Source organism: Nuphar pumila, chromosome 14, assembly GCF_984573655.1.
Source record: "Nuphar pumila chromosome 14, dmNupPumi1.hap1.1, whole genome shotgun sequence".
In the NCBI taxonomy this organism is placed as follows: Eukaryota; Viridiplantae; Streptophyta; class Magnoliopsida; order Nymphaeales; family Nymphaeaceae; genus Nuphar; species Nuphar pumila.
The window spans coordinates 79,581,508-79,599,500 of record NC_143262.1 but is presented as its reverse complement, the minus strand read 5'-3'; the positions used below and the strand labels follow the sequence as shown (position 1 = coordinate 79,599,500).

Genomic DNA, 17,993 nt, shown 5'->3' with positions numbered 1-17,993 from the left:
CCCACCGTTGATACATTATTAAACGCTAAATGGTCATGCACAGTGGGTCCCATCACATGGGCACCTTCCGTGCCATCTCGGTCCGGACTCCACGCACCGACTCTGGCAAAAGCCACAACATGAACCTACGTCACAAGGATACGTCACAAGGATACGTCACAAGGACACGTCACAAGGACACGTCTCAAAGGACGCGAGAAATGCCATATTTTATGTAATTTTGCAACCAAAAATTGTACACAAGGGTACACAGAAACCTGGGTATACCTAGAGTATCTCTCTCTCTCTCTCTCTTGGGTGAAAGCCAATAAGAAATAATTGCGGTCTGGTTATATGTTCTCCTTAGGAACAGGCACTTTAGCTACAGTGCATGTTCCTGGGTCTCCACTAGCGCTCAATAAGGATGTAGGGGGGCGGTACACTATCGTAAATCCTGCAGGCTGATGTATGGCGGTGTACAACTCTTCCTACACTCCACTGAACGCAACGCTCAATAGAGACCCCGGAACATGAACATACACCGGTACACACGCAACACCCTCTCATAATAATACTAACACAAATATATGACAATATAAAACCAACATGAAAGCTTGTTATACTAAAAAAAAACTTATATTTTTTTAATATAAAAAACTTAGCAAGTGAAAGAGAAGTGAGTGGAAAGTGACAAGAGAAACTTTAAGAAAGCAAAAGAGAACTGATTTAGAAAACGAAGAGAAACCGGGCTTCCCAAAAGGAAATTGAGTTTTTCATTTTTAGAAACAGTTTCTTAAAGCTTGCTTGCCTTTCCATAAAGCTAGGAGTTTCTCACTTTCAAAGCTAATTTTTAAGGAAATCCCCATGTAACAAGAAGCTTCCCCTAACTATAGTAGTGACTCTCTCTCCCTACCAAAACCATGGAGATGCTTAAACATGTGAACAACAACTGTTTAGGAAGTTCGAGAAGCGAGTGAGAAACAACAATAAAAACAAGCAGAGAATGGCATAAAAATATAGTTAAAGCATTCACTTTTTAAAATGAATTTGAAATATTTTTTTTAGGAAAAAATTTCATTGTATATGTAGATTTTATTATAAAAATATACAGCTCAAAATAATCCAATTATTTTAGCATGAGAAAGGCATTACAATATTAGGTAAGTTTATTTTTACATCAAGAGAAGCAAGTTTTCTTACAAAATATCAAAATTTTGAAAAATAAAGCATGTAGTTTCGCACTTTTGAAGCAAGCTTTTTCCAAAAAAAAACAAAAAACAATTAGAGTCTTGCTACCTTTTTAAATAAATAGAGAGAAGTGAGGACTGGGTCGTTGACCTAGCACATTGAGTTAACCTGCCAAGCTTACTATCAAATATCTAAGTGTGTAATTGAAACTTGTGCACATCAATCGTCTCCCAAGGGATTCGAACACGATGTGTGGTATGCACCACTCTTGGCCCTTGCATTCGGAACACTAGTTAGGAAAAGAGATTGTATCAGGTCAGAGGCACCTCTAACGATAATATATCGTTGGAGGTGCCTTTGATGCCATTCATCTATGAGATGAAGGGCAATCCAAACACCACCATTTCTCCTTGTTTTTCAACCGTTCGTTTTTTTAGTGCTCTAGATGCTGTTCATCTAGAACATTAATGGCTGTGAGAATTTAATGGAGCTAATCTAAGAAGTAAGCTACCCACACATGGTGTTTGGGTTGCCGTTCATCACATGGATGAACGGCATCTAAGGCAGGTGCCTCTGGACATGATCCCATCTCCTATAAAAACTATTCATGCCTCACAAGGACGTGAAAAGCATCATGAATTCACCTACTTCAAATGGTCTAAGTTTGGACCATTAGGCTGTGTTTGCATGTCGTGGGAGGATGCTCTGCACCGCAATCCGCGTGGAGCGTCCTTAATGAATCGGACCCCATGGGAACTGTTACCGCGGTAAAGGTGGGGGGTGGGTTTTCATTGATTTTGGCCCCTGTTTTCCCCCATAGGGGTGTCAATGGTTCGGGTTTGGTTCAGACCCAGTGGAATCAGACTTGGACTAGATTTTCGAGTATGGTATTGGGTCTGAATCTGGGTCTAATCAGGTCCTCTATAAGAAAATCATACCCGGACCCGATAAGAACTACATGAACCAAAACTCAGACCACACGATGTAAAATTTATCATTTTTACATGGAAAATTTGTGGGGCTTAATCGGAATTCGGGTCAGGTCCAGATCTGGTATAAAATTTCACAAACTATACCCGGGTCCATGTATTTAATCAAACCTTCAGGTCCGGACCCGGGTCTTAATCGGGTCTTCCTATTTATCACCATACTCGGACCCTATGGGGTTTTTAATTTTGTAATATCACTCAAACATACCCTAAAATAATTAATTGCAAATCGTGAGCCTTGTATTACTTGTATTTATTCATGTCATACTGAAAAAATAAATTAATTATGTGCCCAATTTTATGTTACAAATTAGGGATGGCAGTAGACCATGATGGATTCCGAGGACAAGGTCTCCACCCCCGCCCCATATCAAGATTCTGCCCTTCATCCTCGCACAGGTTTTGACCGCTTTCATGTCCTCCATCCTCGGTACAAACAGGGCAAAGCGGGACAGGGTCTCATTTTTCCTCGATCCACTGCTATTCCTAAAGAATGAGGCCGAACCGTCGAAAGGTATTTTAATTATTTTTATTAACAAAAATTGATAGTGAGACAAAAGAATGCACAAGTCCATCCCAGCACGGGTTTTGATTTTAAATTCATCCCTGCCTTCATCCTCGTTTCATGTCCTTTATCCTCAGTCCAAACAGATCGAGGCGGGTCGGCCCCGTTTCACCCCGGGTCCACTACCATCCCTATTCCAAATAGCTCAAATAAAAAAAAAATTAAATAGATACCCATGTTTTATATGAAATACTAAATCCATAACTCAAGTTTTGAAAAAACTCAAAAAAGTTGCTACATTTAAAAAAAAAAAAACTGCCAAAAAAGTGAACACTAAATGTCATGAAAAGACCAAATTACCCTTACAATACCCTTTACATTGTGTCCACCTCTTTTTTACCCCGTCCCCACCTATTCATGGCAGTCCAAATCATTCCTTCACCAATCATGATGCTATTGAAAGTCTTTTACAAGGAATGGGAGTAAATTAATTAGTAATTGAATCATAAATTGTTAGCATGGTTAGCAACTATGTCATAAGGTTAAAAGGACATGTCATTTTATAGTATTTCAATGTCGGGTCGGTATCCGTATCTTTGTGACATAGATTAATAAATGCATGAAAGGTAAAAAACAAGAGTTTTATTTTCACCCTAGTCCCCTTTTTATGGACCATACCCAAAAACATTTGTACCATATTTGATTTTCTATAAACATCCTTACATTTCAAAATATTAAGACAAATGCACCCTTTCATCATGTGATGTCTAGTCCCAAAGCATGGTTTTGCTTTATTGAGAAAAATAGGGGATGATTTTGGAAAATCGAACAAGGGAATGATGATTTTGGGTTTACCTCACAAGAAAGAGACTATTATGAAAAAAAAAACTTTAAAAACAAACATGAATTTTTTTTATTTTTTTTTTGGATTTATACCCCAAAAGAACCGCATCCGGCACGAAGAACAAACATGAATTATTTGATCTTGATTTTCACTTTAGAACTTTAGCCGTTATTATGCACCTAGTGAACACAATTCCATGCCAAAATTAACTCTAAGCTAGTCTTGGTAGGTCATACCATATAAGCTTTAGATTGGACTTTAAAAAAGTAAATCAGCTGCAATTCTTTTGTGTTTATTACTTATATTGCTAAGGAATTGGTAAAAACTGAGCAACCTCATCTTGCTCACCAAAAAAACAAAAAGTTCTGACAAGTAATAAATAGTCATTTATTTCATCAAAAAATGAGTAAATGAACGAATACGTCGGCCTATTTATAAAGCTGTACCGTTTTGCTTTGCTTTTAAAAATTAACCCACTTAATTATATGATGTAGATTTTATTTTGAAATCTAAAATAATGCATATATAGAGGAAAAATCAGCAACTCCTAATTAGTTTTATAGAACTTTTCAAGATAACATAGTGACAAGTATTTTTTGCATAATCTAAATCTGCAGATGTGTCTTGCATTATTTATTTACTAAGAACATGATTTTTTATTTTTTTGCAATGAAGAAAAACTCATCATCACTGATTAACAAGCTTTTTATTGGTAAAATTCTTGAGTACACCCAGCTTTGACCTTGTGAAAAGGCAGGCCCTTCGAATTTCAGATGTCAGTTTCACAAGTCAGCTGGACTAAATGTGTGAAGTCATTATGAGCTACTAAACACATGGCCTGAATTATGGGTGGTGTAACTTCCTAAAAATTTTAATTTATAAAGTTCAGAGAAAATTTAAGTTTTTTTTTAGTTGATTTTTTTTCCAAGTTAAAATGAAAGTGCAGTGGAAATTAGTTCGAAAGCTATCTAAGTTAAAGAACCTTGGGTGGGTTACAAGGAGTACACGATAACAAAGGTTGAATCTCAATCTCATTAGATCTGGGTGTACCTTTGCACTCAGAGATTAGAAAATGGATAAAACAAGATTTCAAGACCTTTTATTTCAAGATTTGACTAAATCAAATAGTGTTTAACAAAGAATATTTCAAAAATGTCCAGTACATCCCCGAAAGCAAAAATATGGCTACTTGACTGGTCTGCATCATCTCGCCATTGCATGTAGTAGTTGTTTACTCTTTGCCTGAATCACATAAAAAGGGTTAGATTCATGAAATCTTGGTAAGTACAATAATGTCATGTAGTTATGCAGAACTAATATATGTATAATGAATAGTTAAGGTAAACAAACGTGTATAAGTTATATTAATAACATTGTAACCCATGCATCTCAACGATTTGCATATTTGTACAAGTGGGACATCATTTTCATTCTGATTAGCACGGTGAATATTGAATCCTTGTTTTGGTATTATCCTACATGTGAATACTCACATGACGGATTTGGATAGATAGATTGAGATCATTCGAGGGTTTCTTATTTCATGTAAGTTGATACCTCGAATGACTAGTTGAATCCGCTTTAAAGGAAACGATGTAGCTACTAAAAAAAAATCAGTCTAAGACAAACAAGGATGCATTCTAACTTATTGCCGAAGTTGTGGGCTCTATCAGTTAAGATAATAATTGGTAGCCTTGTCCCTTAACTCTGATCACTAGGGATGTCGATTTATTACTACTTATAGAGCATAGTTGTTAACAATATTATCCATTAGAGCATGTACCTTCAACCCTTTCTAAATAGGCATTAATTGTGAATGAGTTATTGGGTCCTCTATTATTACTGAAATTTACCATATTTATATATTCCTCACTCGGGTAGACATCATTTAACAATTCAGGGTAGGTTTTCATGTTTGTTATTATTGTAACCTATTTACCATGTTCTGGTCTTTGAAACTAATTGAACATCTTGCCTATGAAGGCAATCCCAGATTTTGGCGTGTATGTGATTTTCCCTAATGCAGTGCATTGTTGCACGATGAGGTTTGTAATAAACCTTGACTCATCCATACGAGCATATCTTGCATGTCTTATAGTACAACAATGATAGTAATTAAGTTGGTTTTCAAAATGATTAACACTTTTATTTTTTTAAACCAACAAAGGCATTTTAAGAAATTATTACCGTCAAAATGATTTTCCAAACCTCAAACTAAGTTTAGTCTAAGTTGTTCTGGATGCAAAATTAAAGAACTTGATATATGTGTGACTGAAGTTCACGTAATCAAAGTCTCACATTTGCTCATTCAAAACAAATTCAATTGTATATTTTTAAATCATATCAAAAACTCATTCCTTTTTAATGACTTTTAAAGTTCGAACCAAGCAGGGTTAATGTTTCATAAAGTCTAACATTTGAAAAAGCCCGATGTATGTGAACGTAAAATCTTTCATATATGAACGTAAATTAATATACAAAATATTTATTCGTAAGTCGAGATATGAACATGCTTTCAAAAAGAGAATTGAAGCACATGTATGCATATTGAAGTATGCGTACGTAAGTAAATCACATGTAATTTAAATAAAGCAGGTGTATGCAAAAATGTCATTATAAATAAATGCATATGTAATCTAAATAAAGCAATCTTACACAAAACTGTAAAAGTAAATAGATGCATGCGTAATTTAAAAAAAATGAGTGTACCCATCCTCCAAACGTGCCCTAAGGGAGGATGGGTTAAAAAGTTTTCCTGGTGTATTGAGACTTTCAGGATTTTTCATGAGAGTTCTTTCTCTGTAATTATACTCGAGTATATTCCCCTCCATCACCCCTGAACACAAGGAAAAGGCCAGACCATGTAGATCTAGTGTTTTTTATTTTATTTTCTCCACAATATCTCAGTGTTTTGCTACGATTGCTTGCTTTTAGGAACAAATGGATAGCAAAAGAAGGAAAATATACAATTCCTTTTACATCATGAATGTCACTAAAATCAAGCTTTGGATTTTTAAAAACAATGATAATAACCCAAGGGGGCCCTTGTTCCTTAAAGTGGCTGAAGCTTGGCTTTTGGATCGAGAAGGTTGTTGTGCAGCGTTTGGAGAATCACATACGCCGAAAGTCGCGTTTGGCTGCCAAAACAATTTATGAAAAATCAGAATTTGAAGATGTTTTATGATAAAATTAATCTAATCCTAGAAAGCCCTGTTATACTCCATCTTTACCATCCATTCATGTGAAAAGAATGGTCTAAATTGAAAAGTACAATGATATTTCAGCTATATATCAAAGAGTAAATTAGGTTATATTGTATTGAGATAATATTTACTACCCTCGTGGGTAAGGTTGGAATTCATAGGGAAAGATTGTTTTGACCATATCTGACCTTATGGTTGTGTTAAATATGGATAAAATAGTAGGAATCGACCCTTCGAAAATAAGATTTTTTCTATGTAAAACTGAGATTTTCTAAGCATTAAAAATTTATTATATTTTAGGCCATCGATTTTTCAACCCCCAGAAAATCTGACATAGGCATTGAAAAAACATGATGCAAAGGTAAGTTTCTACTAAACCCAACATGTAGATCACATATGGAGGATCAGATGTGCAAAAAAAAAAAAAATCCACTACAAGGTTCCTTAGGGTACCAAAATATTATTGGTATTGTCTAAAACCAAGTTATTAGTTAGAGTAATGTGCATCTTCCAAACAGTTTATCTCCCAAACCGCCTGAGATTCTCTTAAAAAAACATACTTGTATGTGTTTTTTGCTTAATCCAAACCTGTAGATGTGTTTATCATTGTTTATTCACTAAAAACCATGTTTTAAATTGAATCAATTTAACAAGAATTCTTAATTTTTAGTAAATCAAGTTTTTTGCGCAATATGAACCATTGATGTTTTGTTGAGTTAAAAAATAAATCTAAACATGAAAATATTTAAACTAATACATGTTTTCTATTAAATAAAACATAGATATCACATGTATGAGTTTAGATTAAGCAAAAAACACACTCAAGTATGTTTTGTAAGGGGGTCAGGGACAATATGGGAGATAAATGCTCCAGCAAATACACATTACTCTTATGGATTATATTCAATCCCCAGCGCACATCTCATTTGATGGAGATGTGCATGGGCCCCAACCTCACAGTTCTCAAGTGTGATGCGTGGTGGGGACTACGTATAACCCGTGGTCAGATCTGCTTTAAATATCAATGTCATGAACCAATGTCACAAAATCTCGACATCAGGATTTTCTCAGAGATAGAGAGAGCATCTTGTGATCAATTAGAACCTTTTTTTCTTGGAAAATCTCAAAAAATAAGGCACGTATAAAATACAAAAAATATAACTATATAAATATCATGAATGAGAAAAATAATAATGGTCTTTATCAAGTAAATGAGGTTTAATGTTGTAATGTTTTCAAAAATAAAATTTGGAAACATCATTGATATTTTCAGGATTATATGATTTTCTGAAAAATAAATATAACGCTATACTTTTGTCTTAGGGATGAATTTAATTAATCTCAGAGATGGTTGGTGTACCTTGCAGTAGCCAATGTCCCCGCAACCGCAGACCAGATGCCCATTGGCAGCATCTATAGCATATGGTGCCCCACCTCCATCACTCCTCTGCAGACAAGGCCAAAATCACATAATCAAGAATCAAGTGCAAACATTAGTCTTAGCCAATGCGTAGCATAGGCCGGGGGGGGCAGGGTCCTAGCCTCTGAGTTTTACGCTGCCGGCGCTGCCGGCACGACGACTGTAGGTATAGCCGGCTGAGCTAGCTCGATCAGGTCTTCGTGCCGGGTGCGGTTTCTTCAGGTTATAAATTTAAAAAAAAAAAAAAAGTGAAACAATAGTCCTCTATTTTTTCAATATTTTTAGCAGGTTCTAGAGGACCTCAGACCTTGTAAAAATCGACAGCAATAAAGTTAGGCCAGCGTTTATTGGCAGCATCATAACAGGTATTCATCATGCTGAGGAGTGCAGCTGAATTATCTTTGCAAGCTGCAGGAAAGTTGGGGTTGTCAGGAAAGTAGTTCTGCAAGAGGAGAGATCTTGATTGTGTGCTCATGGGTGAGGACTCTGCTCGGTTTGGGCAAGAACCTGCCTTCTTCCCACCATTGCCATCTGGAGTCAAGAATGAAAATATATAAAAGGAAAGGCAATCAGATAATGTGAGACATTCACTATATAATTGTGAGGTTTTGTATGAACATGTAGAGCTTACTGCACTACTCTAGAGCATCAAATGTGTTGGTGCAAGACACCAATTCAGTATACTGTGGGTGCCTCTAATAAGGGACCATATGGAGTTTCAGTTTTTCATAACCACAACCTCATCAGTGCTGCTTATGCAGTTTTTTTTTTTTTATGATGATCATTGAGCCATAAATTGCATGCATGTCGAAGTTCCTTGCCGAAGTGGGTAATCTTCGGGTGGGATAGCCGGCACCCAAACTCTTACGGATCCCATCATCTAAAGGAACCCACACCTATAATGGTAAACCCAGGAGAGTGGACCAGGCCCACAAAACTGAAGCATACCACAGTCACAAATCTTGTTATTGGGATTTTCTTGACAAAAGAAATCCGGCCATAAATTATTTTTTTTGGGGACAATATCGGTTATTTAAATTTCAAAAATATATATATAAGAAAATATATAAAATATAAAAATTATTAATAATATAAGTTATCACCTTAACAATGTGATATTTTTCAGGATAAAAATGTGATATATAATTGAAAATATTTTATTTTTTAGGATTGTATAAAAAAAAATCGCACGATTTTTAGAAATATTGCCATATTTGTGACTATGCTTCATGCATGTCATGGGTTAGATTCCAAGCGGAATCGAACTCGTGACCTCCAGGGTCTCTAGACATCCCGATGGTCGCCCTAACCAACTGGGCGACCCCGTGGGGTCTCGCATAAGCACTGTACTATTACACTACATGCTCATGCATAGAAAACTGTTTGTGTTATAATACATTGGTTCTCGACGACATATCTCCACTGATAAGCTATCCCCTCAGATGCCTCCTTTGCAGATTTAGAAGTGAAAACCAGCAACCTCTGATTTTGATTCACCATGTCAGTGACAGTAGGCCAGTCCCCTCCATTCTTCGGCATTCTAGATACTGGAAACCTGAACTTCATGAGTCCAGCATTTGTGAAGAGCTTGGTGAGACCTTGTGGGGAGGTAACATAGTCCTCTATGAATATTGTGATGATTTCTGTTGGATGTGACTCAAGGAATGCCTGAATCTCTTTAAGGGTGTTAATGGCTGGTTGCTGTTGATCAACACACAGTTAAAAGAAATAGAGTCACGTATTTGTATGACAAAAGGTTTGTTATGTTGTTAAAAAAAATAATAATAATAAAAATCATGACACGTACATATGCAGTGAAATTGTAGCAGTTGCCACCAAAGGAATGACAGAGCCAAATATCGTTGTCGAAGTCATACATGTCCAGCATAAGACCTCTCACTCCATTCTGCAAAGCATTGAAACATGTCAATTGCCTAAAGCTTTCAAGCCTGCACTCGTGAAGAGTCGGACTGAAACTACTCAAGTTGTGATCAAATGACCATAGTGCTGTGACAATTCTACGAAGTATGAACCTTTGATGTGATGTGAACCATTATATATATATATATGTGTGTGTGTGTGTGTGTGAAAATGTATATGTCGAATGCTTTTGGCATCGAAAGAGTTTGGACATGCACCACATCAAAAAAATTTCAAGAAAGAGTTTTAGCTGCGGTTCTTGACCGCCGCTAAAAACTGTAAAATGCAATAAGCATCCAATTTGTGTCAGATGACTTACCTGTCTAAAAGTAAAACCCAAACCTGACCCACTGTCATTAGGGTTCGGGTATAGCTAGAAACTGTGGACCCATATGGGTTAACGGGTTCCACTATGCATCCGGTCGGGTATGAATCGGTTTGGGTCTTTAGTAGATCCAGTTTGGTTCGGGTAAGGTTTATGGCTGAAAAAAAGTAGACTGCTATGGGTAAACATGTTTGGGTATAATTGATATTCTAGACATAATTATTCACCAATAAAAAATATGTAAATTAATGGAATCAACTATTTATTAAAATTATATGCTAACAAATCAAAAGCTTATTAACTATTCTAAATTTTTTTACTTCTAAAAAAAGTCAAAATCTCAATATAAAAAGAATGTTTTCATGCCAACCAATCATTTCAAGTTGAAACAAAAAAATTAATAACATATCATATTCAAAATGTATTGAATTCAATGAGTTCTTGAGTATTGTTTTGGAATTCACTTGGATCCATCAGAGGGCAATAAGAAGTATATGCAAAAAACTGAATTAAAAGTATTGATTACTAAAATGTAATGCATATTAATTCTAGGTTTATCAACATCTTTAAATATTTAATTAAATATATAACATAATATTTACCGATTATTCTAGTTATTTCCTCGTACTCCTCCTTTATAGTCAGTTCAGATATATAGTCGGATCGAGTACGGGCCGGTCAGGTTCGGGTACATAATGGGGTCTGGTCGGTTTTAAAATATGTAGAACCATTTGGGTATGGGTCCATTCGGGTTTAAGTCTTCATTTACAATACCCGAGACCCGACTCTTTTTCACTATGGGTCTAAATTTTGGACCTAATCCAAATCTACGGATCCACCAATATCAATTCAGGTCTGGTATAATTGGTTCAGGACATCAGGTCGGGTCACGTATATCTAACCCAGTTACACCCCTACGTATATATAATGAAAGAGAGAGAGAGATGATCACGTCAGAGGCATGGCTGCCTTGGATGTCGTTCATCTTAAGAATGAACTACACCCATCAAAATGGTGAACAAACCCATTCTAAGCAGTTTATTTTAAACCATCTCGATGTCGTCCATCTGAAATAAGAATGACATGGAAAAAAAATAGTGGCGCCCATCCAAGTGATGGACATCTCATTCGTACAGGTTTTGGATGCCGTTCATCTTGAGATGAATAGCATCCAGAAGTGTTCTGATGGAATACCATCAGATCACACTCTGACTTGATCCTGTTTGATAAAATTTGTCAAAAGGATTTGACAATTTAAGATGGACCTTTCCATAAAAGTGGAAACAAACGTCAACTACCAAGGCACAAATGAATTGACATGAGATCTGGTGATATTCAATATCACCCTAGGTTCCTGATATCGAATCTCAACTATTGATCATGACCGGGTAGTTTGCATCCCTGGGTTCCCACCTGCTGGCAGGATTCGGTGAAAGTTTTAAAGGCAATGAAAAATGAGCTACCAATAATTAAGCAGAAATAATAGAATATCTAGTTTATGTTCATATTGAATCCACTGAATTTGCAGCATTAAATTGATCTCAAAAGCAGCAGCCAGTGAATTGGTACAAAATTTTGAACACCCTAGCTCATAATATAATGTGTTTGGGTCATTATGTTTCTGGTGAAGACTTTGTTGAATGAAGGTCGGATTCAGGATGCAAAATTTGGCGTTTTCCGATCCAAACCAATCCGACTTCCCAATGTATTTTGGGATCCGAGATCCAATCCGTTTGCAACCCTAAATGAAGGTGCCAAAACAGCCTTGCGGTAGAACTAGTGGAAAATAATCTCGTGAATATTTTAGTCTTCTTAGACCTTTTTCATTGAATATTATGCACTCAGCTATATGGCTGCGTTGGATTTATTTTAAAAAAAAAAAGTAAAAAAATGGTTTATGTTCCTAGTGGTTGGTAGGGCTAGGTTTTAATTGTTTTATGATAGATCTGAATCGTTAGATGTGTTTAACATGCTCAATTTAGTGGGAATCTACTCTTGGATCATGTTTTTTCAACAAAAAAACATGTTTTTTTTTAGACGGAAAAAACTAGTACCTTCATAACCATTGATTTTAGATCACCAGAAAAACCTGATCATATCTACAATTTGAGATGTAAGAAAAAATACTTAAAACTATGATAGATAAAGGGACCTAAATAACCCATTATATATATATATATGGAGACAAAAAGAAAGTCTAAAATCTACAACCAATGACAATCGGACGAGACCCCTTCTCCAATGTTTGAGCATTTTTATCTATGGGACATTATATATTTGTTCTTTATAATATATTTAGTAATAAATATGCTTTACGACATCTAGATATGTTTTTTTGAAACATGAAAAATCAACTGCTCACAATTAGGGGTGGCAAAATCTGACACGACCGGCCCAACCCGCTTCTTAGCCGGGTTCGGGTTTGGCTTAAACGGGTTTGTGTCATAAACGGGTCGACCCTCCTAACCCGTTTATTAAACGGGTCAGGTTTGTGTTAGGGGTATGCCAACCCGCCAACCCGGCTGACCCATTTAATAAACGGGTTAGGCGGGCGGGTCAACCTGTTTACCCAAACTCGACCCGCTCGCCAACCCGTTTACCCGACCCCGACCCGCCAACCCATTTACCTAAACCCGACCCACCAACCCGCCCGCCAACCCGTTTACCCGACCCGACCCATTTATTAAACGGGTTAACCATGTCGTGTCAGTTACCCGTTTAATAAATGGGTCGGGTTCATGTTTGCCATAGTCGACCCGTTTAATAAATGGGTTAGGTTCGTATTGAGGTATATTGACCCACCAACCCGACCCGATTGCCACCCCTACTCACGATGCATTTAATATTTTACAATACAAAGTATTGTAGGTTGTTGATTTTTAGTGCTTTAAAAAAATACATCTAAATATCAAACATTCATAATCTAACACATGTTGCTTGCTAAATGAATAATAAAAATATAATATAGAAAGTTTCATCGATGAAAAACTTGATCATTAGAGAAGAAATTTCATCGATCATCAATCTATTATAGATTTTGGTCATTCTTTTGGTTGGTCGGAGATTTTTATCATTCATTTAGTAAGCAACGTATTTTATATTATGAATTTATGTTATTTAAATGCATTTTTTAAGTGCTAAAATCAACAGCCCACAATACTTTGTATTGTAAAGTATTAAATGCAATGTGAGCTATTAATTTTGTAAAGTCATTGCGTAAATAATATTTCTTACTAAATAAATTATAAAGAACAAACATATAAGGTCTTGTGGATGAAACACTCAAACATTAATTAAACCAGAAAAGCATGGACTTTCTTTTGGTTGGATGATCTTTCTTATATATATATATATATATATATATATATATATATATATATATATATATATATATAACAGCTGAACATTAGGAAAAATTAGAGTTTAGGTTCAATCTTGTTTTCATATTTATTTTCCAGCTTGGAAAATTTTGACTGAATGAATATACATACAGGTTGTCAGAAAGTTTTTTATGTTTTTGATCTGCTGTATTTCTGACGCATAAAAGCATTGAAGCAAACTGGGTTTGGTAGAGGACAGAAAGACAGAAACCCTGACAACCTTATTCCGCTACTTTTATTAAAACAACTGGTTTGTCACTTTTTTTCCAAAAGGGTGAGAGGCTTTACGGGAAGCAGATCAGGTCATGCTGAACATGCGCTTTTTGGTGCCAACATCGTGGCCATCCGTTTGCATTTTGGATGAATGCCACGTGGCATATAACTGTTCCGTTAAAACTTTTTTGAAAATACAAAACGGACGGCCACGATGTTGGCATGAGCAAAAAATCTCATGTTCAGCATGACCTGATCTGCTTCCGGCTTTTCTAGGGTTTTGTAAAACAATTCGGTTAGTCATTTTATTTTTAAAAGTTGATTTGATTAAATCTGTCTTCGTAGATGGATAGTGATAATTGCACAATTATTTGTGCATTAAGCATCCCATCACCCTCCATCTTGGGGACAGGGGCTGTCAGATGTGAGACCCAAGACCTGATGTAGCACAAAATTTTGTGCAATCATATATTTGCACCCGATCCGAACTCCCATGGATGGGTGATGGATCCTTCTGAGTCTCACGTGTTTTTTTCTGTTTTTCAGAACCGTTGATGCCCCAGAGGAATGGCATCTAAATTTTGCAAGATGGACGGCTGAAAAAATAGTTCAACATGTGGTATTTTGGATGCCTTCCATCGCATGAATGAATGGCATCTGAGCTTGCTTTGACAGACCTGTATTGGCAATTTGGCACTCAGCAAAAGGCCTGCAACTCTGCCATTTCCAACTTTCGGAATTTAAAAGCAAACCCTGTTTTTTAAAATATCTCTAGTCTAGTCTTTATCATGATTTATACGAACACAGAAATGCAAAAGAAAGGAAGAAAAGAAGAAAGAGAAAAAGAAAGTTCATAGAACTCACATTGAGCTGAGAAGTGATGGAATCCTGCTGGTTGGAAGGGGCGAGCCTAATGGTTCCAGTCCATGACTTCTCTCCCAAAATGGCAAACGAGTTATGTGTCGTCAACCATGAGTACCGATTGAAAGGAAGGCCATTCACCTTCATAATTTCCCCAAGGGAATGGAAATGAGACAGTTAGTTATAATGATGCACCAACCAAAATTATAACATATAAAGATGGGTGGTGTCCCTTGCTGCAACGGCATGCTGGGAGCTGGGTGTATTCTCTGATGGGCAGGGGGGAGACTCAAGGGTTTTGCCAACCAAGAGGCTGCTAGCCAATGTGCAGTTGGCAATGGGGAAGGGCTTCTCTTGGATTATCCAAAAAAAATAAAGTTTCTCGAGGAGATGAGTGCTGATACGGAATTTCATGGAACACAGATCTCATCATTTGAAATAGGATGGATTCCATCATACATTCAATCTTTGCCATCAATTCAACGGTTAGATGGTTCTGCTGGATGGCCAGGATTGAATGTATGATGAAACCATCCTATTTCAAATGATATGGGATCCCTGTTTGGTTTTATGGCATGGCGACCATAGCTCAGCAGGACTCACGACCCGACGTTGGTCTTTGTGTGTAATAATTACACGTGAACGAAAAAAGAAAGATGCGAGGCAAGTTTTCAATGTGGGAAGCATACCTTTGATGTGGGGTTTAGGGTGGTGATCCGAGTGCATCTTGGTAAGATGGCTCTTTCTGCTAAGCAGGTCTCACAATGGAGCCCTTGGGCGCAGTTGCTGTCCTTGATGCATTTCTCCCCTAATTTGCAGTTGCCCGTCAAGCACAGCCCATCTGCAGAGATGCAAAAACTGAGAGCCAAAAGCATGAAAGCTGGCAGAGCTCTTGTGCTCATCTTCCAAGGAAAATCTCCTTGCCTTGTCTTCATCTCTTTCTATGCTGGGAGAGGGCTTCGAAATGGATCTCTCTCTCTCTCTCTCTCTCTCTCTCTCTCTCTCTATTTGTATATGATTGGCAAGAGAGAGATTATGAAGATGATGATGAGATATTTCTCTGGCAGTAATGTGACGGGAAAGGCAAGGGATTAAAGGTCAGGAATGAGAGGATGGTGAGGGGGGGAAGGTAGGATCTTGGCGTGTTGTTTTTTCTTTGTGTATTGTCTAAGAGCTTCTCATACGACTCGAGTGATCCTAGCCAATATAAAAGAAGAAGCAGGGCAGATAAGCACCAAGTAGGAAATTTAAAAAAAAAAAAAAAAAAACAGTTAAACGGGCCCACCTGTACTTATTGAAACTTGAATTTTAAAATAGCATAGCAATCCTTATCACTATCGTCACTGTGATTAGGATAGAAGGTCTGATAAGGACCAAGTGGGCTTCACCACCTTAATGAAAAGGCTAGGGTCCATTTTCAGTCTGAGTTTTTGTAACCAAAGGTTTAGTTGTGCTCAACTAATGGAGTGGCCATGCTAAGTTTTACACCCCTCTGGTTGCCCGAGTGGTAGTGGTCCTGACCCCTTCGTTCCAGGCCTGCCTTTCACTAGTGGTCTTCATAAGGGCTTAAATATCGGTGACCTCACTCTGAGTTTACCCACTTCGATTTGTGATAAAAAAAAAACTTTAAGCCAAGGTTTTACATTTGAACTGCATTACATATCAAGCACAATGGGCCCATCCAAAAGCTGCCTGACAACCATCCTCATGCATTCATTATTTGTATCAGTATGTAAAGTCCTCTGTTCTAACTTCTGTTCATATGGTCAGTCTCTACCAATCGGGGGCTCTCCTTGACTGGTAGGAGCAGCTAGGGGTGGCAATTTCTGACACGACCCGCCAACCGGCCTCTTAGGCAGGTTCGGGTTGGGCTTAAGCCAACCCGTTTAATAAATGGGTTGACCCGCGTAACCCGTTTATTAAACAGGTCGGGTTCGGGTTGGGGGTATGCCAACCCGCCAACCCGGCTGACCCGTTTAATAAACGGGTTAGGCGGGTGGGTCAACCTGCCAACCCATCTGCCCGACCCGTCAACCCGACCCGCCAACCTGATCCATCAACCCGCCAACCCGACCCGCCAACCTGAAAACCTGTTTACCCGACCCAAACCATTTATTAAATGGGTTGGCGGGTCGTGTCGGGTTACCCGTTTATTAAACGGGTCGGGTTCGTGTTTGCCACAGCCGACCCGTTTAATAAACGGGTCGGGTTCGGGTTGAGGTATGCTGACCCGCCAAGCCGACCCGATTGCCACCCCTAGGAGCAGCTAGTGCACGTCACCTTATGTTGAGATTAGATGTTTCAGGTTCAAAACCCAATGATATAGTTGTATAACTAGTAGGGGTCTGCCTAACCCCATCTTGCCTTTCATAAAAAAAACAAAACAAATGGCCGGTTAATATTTGTACTATTACGTTGAAGGAATAATTTGGTTTGACCAACACGTTAAAGGAATGGGGTTGCTTTGTAACTTGAAACGCAAGAGGTCAGCGTGTGAGGAACGTTTTTCATACAACAGAAAGGGCAAGAAACATGTTAAATGTTTTAAAACGAACGTTTGTACTGTTGTATTATTTTTTAGAACAAATGACAAAAAAAAATAGTTATGGCTACCCTTGCTTCTACTTTTATATTATGTAGGATTATTTTATCATAATCACCAAGGCCTAATACACAAGGCAAACCAGCTTAGACCTTACTTAGGTACAAACCAATGTTGTTAAAATCGGTTCACTAGGTGAATCAGTTTTCCCAAGTTTATAGACATTAGTTTTTAAAACAAAAATATCAAAATAACCTAAAAAATCATGCCATACAAAAATTCCATAATGATTATAAGGTCTATATATCCATCAACAACAATCATTATCATCTCAAATAAAAGTATCCAAATTACATATTCAAAATGAAAGAAAAATGAAAAGATGAAAATTACTCCAAGTACTTATAAGTATGATAGTAGTCGAGTTTGAATCCAAGATGAAATCTTTCGCTACAATTGTAACAAAGAAAGAGGGTGAGTCTACAACTTAGTAAGTTTATATTTACAAATAAGAAATGATCGTTACAACTGTAATGAGCTCTAAGCTCCAAATCTTAGTTTAGTTTGCTAACTAAACACACATATTATTTATGAACTTTACTCTCATTTTATTGTTTCTTCATC

General features: G+C 37.2%; 1 protein-coding gene across 1 annotated transcript; it reads right to left on the bottom strand.

Annotated features, from left to right (window-relative positions):
* Positions 1-490: 490 nt before the first annotated feature.
* Positions 491-15,729, bottom strand: LOC149817061 (PI-PLC X domain-containing protein At5g67130-like). The gene is made up of 7 exons (XM_089987017.1): positions 15,517-15,729; positions 14,831-14,968; positions 9,936-10,034; positions 9,526-9,829; positions 8,436-8,659; positions 8,069-8,155; positions 491-553 (listed from the first exon to the last, which is right to left on the bottom strand). The coding sequence occupies exons 1-7, from the start codon at positions 15,727-15,729 to the stop codon at positions 491-493; spliced, it is 1,128 nt and encodes a 375-aa protein (XP_089843143.1).
* Positions 15,730-17,993: the final 2,264 nt, after the last annotated feature.